The 3,190-nt window shown below is 43.2% G+C and overlaps 1 protein-coding gene across 2 annotated transcripts; it reads right to left on the bottom strand.

Moving 5' to 3' along the window:
* Positions 1-1,572: 1,572 nt before the first annotated feature.
* Positions 1,573-2,737, bottom strand: mRpL19 (mitochondrial ribosomal protein L19). 2 transcript variants are annotated; one of them, XM_065232474.1, is made up of 2 exons: positions 2,535-2,737; positions 1,573-2,469 (listed from the first exon to the last, which is right to left on the bottom strand). In XM_065232474.1, the coding sequence occupies exons 1-2, from the start codon at positions 2,599-2,601 to the stop codon at positions 1,586-1,588; spliced, it is 951 nt and encodes a 316-aa protein (XP_065088546.1). In that variant the 5' UTR covers positions 2,602-2,737; the 3' UTR covers positions 1,573-1,585. The 2 variants fall into 2 exon arrangements, with proteins under 2 accessions (XP_065088546.1, XP_065088547.1); XM_065232475.1 differs by having other exon boundaries at positions 1,573-2,448.
* Between the last annotated feature and the right edge of the window lie 453 nt (positions 2,738-3,190).

Raw genomic sequence — 3,190 nt, 5'->3', positions numbered from 1 at the left:
ATGTTTTCGAAAAAGCCGCGGAGTTCTAGGACCAGGTTTATGGATAGACCACTTATACGGATATAAGTTATGGATCTTAAACCACTTGCAAAACCCAAAAACACACCTTTAAAAAAACGTGTAACGCCAGGCACGGCAAATCATTTGCATTCATTTCGTGCATTCATTTACATTCATTTGCCCCTAACTTTTTTCATCAACAGAATTCCTTAAAATGATGTATGGAGCTTTTGTAGGTTTTGTTATTAACTACAACTTTTGTTAAAAACTCAAATCCGTATCTCTTATGCATGACGAACCAGAGCAAACAGAATCCACTACTGTTTTTCAGTGATTGTAACGAGTTCTTCCCGCTCTAATTCATTATGCATAAGAGATACAGATTTGAGTTCTTAACAAAAGTTTTAGCTTATAACAAAACCTACAAAAGTTCCATACATCATTTTGCGGAATGCTGTTGAAAAAAAAGTTAGAGGCAAATGAATGTAAATGAATGCATGAAATAACGGTGCCGGTGGTGTAGTGGTAAGCGTGATTACCTCTCACCCCAGCAGGCCTGGGTTCAATCCCAGTCGGCGCCGCCGGGATGTTCTGAGGCATAACATCTCTGATCACGCCTTCCTTCGGATGGGAAGTAAAGCCGTTGGTCCCCGGTTCATGAGTTGATGGGTCGATAGGTAGGGTCCAGGTGTGGGAGCTGCCTTCCTGGCACGTCGGTAGCATTGGTGCTCAGCACGGAAAACAAGATCGACGGAAAAAACAAACCAAAAGGAATGCATGAAATGAATGTAAATGATTTTCCATGCCTGGTAACGACTCTTTTCGCTTTTGAAAAAATAGACGACCCTATTTTCAATCTTTCTGCAATTAAAATAATCTACAGAGCCTAGAAATTCTAGAGGTACCACAATTTTTGAAATTCATCAAGTAATGGCTAAGTAATATCATTGCAAACTTGCTAATTTGAGAAAGCGTCGCTGCGCTGTAGTCGTCGAGAAGGCTAATAGCTCCTGCGTGAAATGTAGAGCTATCAGGATTTGGATACAGGAATCCGCTATGAGATGGACTCCACGAAACGCCTGGCAGATTGAAGTCACCAAAAATGAATATCTCATCAACTGGAGTGGCAACTTCGGTAACTGTGAAAGCTGACTGACAGTGAGTATCGATGAGTACATTGTCCCGGACTCGATCAGGTGGAATGTACAGAGCGCATAGAAATAGTGTGCAATCACCCAGATTGATGGCTGTCCAAACCTGCTCCACATAGTTCCATGAATCATTCTCGATGGTCTCTTTTGACTCAATCACATTTTTTTTTTATACTTTATTGAAGAGATTTTTAGCTACGGGTTCACCATGCTTCCACTATTCGTCCAACCTCGAAATGTAGGTAGATTCAGAGACGTTCTACGGTTACGGTCGTCTTTCAATGTATTGATTATCCTATCGTTGAATGCCTATTCAATCAACTTTTTAAATTCGCGCAGCAAAAAAAAAACATCAATCTTTCGCATACGTAACATGCATTTTTATTCGTTATTCAACTACACAAAAAACTTTTCAAACACCTTTCCCCCCTTGTTCAAGCTAACTTCGTTGGTTTGATGAACGTACGCTTCCTCTTCATCTTCTTGCGGGTGAGCTCCATCTGATGCAGCTGCGAATACACTTCGGCAAAGATTTCCTTCTGTTCTTCCTCCGGAATACTCTTCCTGTACTCCTTCATCAAATCGTACTTTTCCCAGGGGGTGGCCAATCGTTCCGCCTTGCGACGTTTCTTCTCATTCATGTGCTCATCGATATTGGCCACACCTTGCAGTTCGTGACGTTCCCACCGGGCATACCACGGTCTCGGCTTGAGCGTTACCTTGACATCGTTCACCGGAACAGGAGCACCCTCTGGGAGAATTTCCGGCTCCATGTTCAAATCAAAGGTACTATACTCTTCCAGTGCATCTCGCAGATAAAGCAGATGATCATCCAATCGCTTCTCCAGTCGCAACACCTCGACCTTCAACAGAGTTGGATCATACATGTCGTACATGACCTCCATTCCCTGGTTATCCACCACGTTCCGCAGTATGAACCTTGTCCTCAAACCACACTTTTCCTTCAGGATACAAATCCCAACGAAACGAGAAGTTTTCCCCACCGCGTGAACATCCGAACTGGTAACAGCTAGCACTGACCCGACGTAAAATTCCGGAATGTCGATGTTCGCTCGACGGTCCAACATGTCCAGCCGTTCGAGCTTTTCCCGAATCGGATTACGCCATTCTATCTTTGGATCGGGCAGAAATTCCTGATACATGAACCGGTACTCCGGAGGAACGATGCTCTTCCTTTCGCTGCCGGTGGTAGCAGGGTTGGCCTGACGGGATTGTTGCTGCGACGACGGAGCTGCGCTGCCAGTAGGTAAGGGTTCTGCCTTGGTGGACAACGAAGCTGCAACTGGGGATAGTAGTTCTGAAAAATGTTGGTGTGAAAATGTGTAGTTACCGGTTTCGACGATGAAAACAAGACACTCTTACCTAATCGACGGACGATGTTGAGCAGCGGAAAACTCCCCGAAAATAACTTTCTTTGGATGATACTCATTGTGTATTCTTAAATGTTGATTTACTGGATGAGAATCAGTTGAAAAGATCTAGCGAAACGTACTAAACCATCAAAATTTCGCTAAAAATTATTCGTTATTCGCGAAACACATTTTCCGTTGTTTTGATTGCGAAGCGACGATATTGAATTATTTTTGACAGATGCGTAGAATGAGAGAGAGAAAAAGTTCTTCGTTCTCTCACGTGCTCACGTCTCACTTAGCTTTTTCCTCATCGGCCAAATTTGAGCATCTTATACACGCTAACTTCTGCTTACTCACCAGATGAGTCGATCGTACTCACTTTCGTCCGATGTATCGAGTTGTCAAAAATTGAGTAAACGAGAAATGTCAAACTGAGTAAAAGCCACTCAGTCAGCAAAATCTTGGACTTAGAAAAAATGCCAGTCATGTCGGAGGAAAGCTCATAGAAAATGTTACTCAAAACCGGCTGGAATGCCTTCAGGTAAGTACGAATTGCTTAGGGAAACGGTGTTGAACCGTTTTTTGCTCCGGTAGAAGGAATCCGAAGCAGGCAATTTCCATTTCCTTGAATGAAAACCAAAATAAAAACCCTCCCTGCAACTGAAA

This window comes from Ochlerotatus camptorhynchus, unplaced genomic scaffold, assembly GCF_037179485.1.
Source record: "Ochlerotatus camptorhynchus isolate MF236.1 unplaced genomic scaffold, CSIRO-AGI_Acam_v1.1 ptg000370l, whole genome shotgun sequence".
In the NCBI taxonomy this organism is placed as follows: Eukaryota; Metazoa; Arthropoda; class Insecta; order Diptera; family Culicidae; genus Ochlerotatus; species Ochlerotatus camptorhynchus.
Note: the sequence above shows the minus strand (reverse complement) of the source record. Positions and strands in the feature narration are given on the sequence as shown.

Coding starts and splice junctions, on each gene's coding strand:
- mRpL19 (XM_065232474.1), bottom strand. CDS start 2,601: ATGAGTATCATCCAAAGAAAGTTATTTTCGGGGAGTTTTCCGCTGCTC. Junction 2,470..2,534: donor CAACATCGTCCGTCGATTAG/GTAAGAGTGTCT, acceptor AACATTTTTCAG/AACTACTATCCCCAGTTGCA.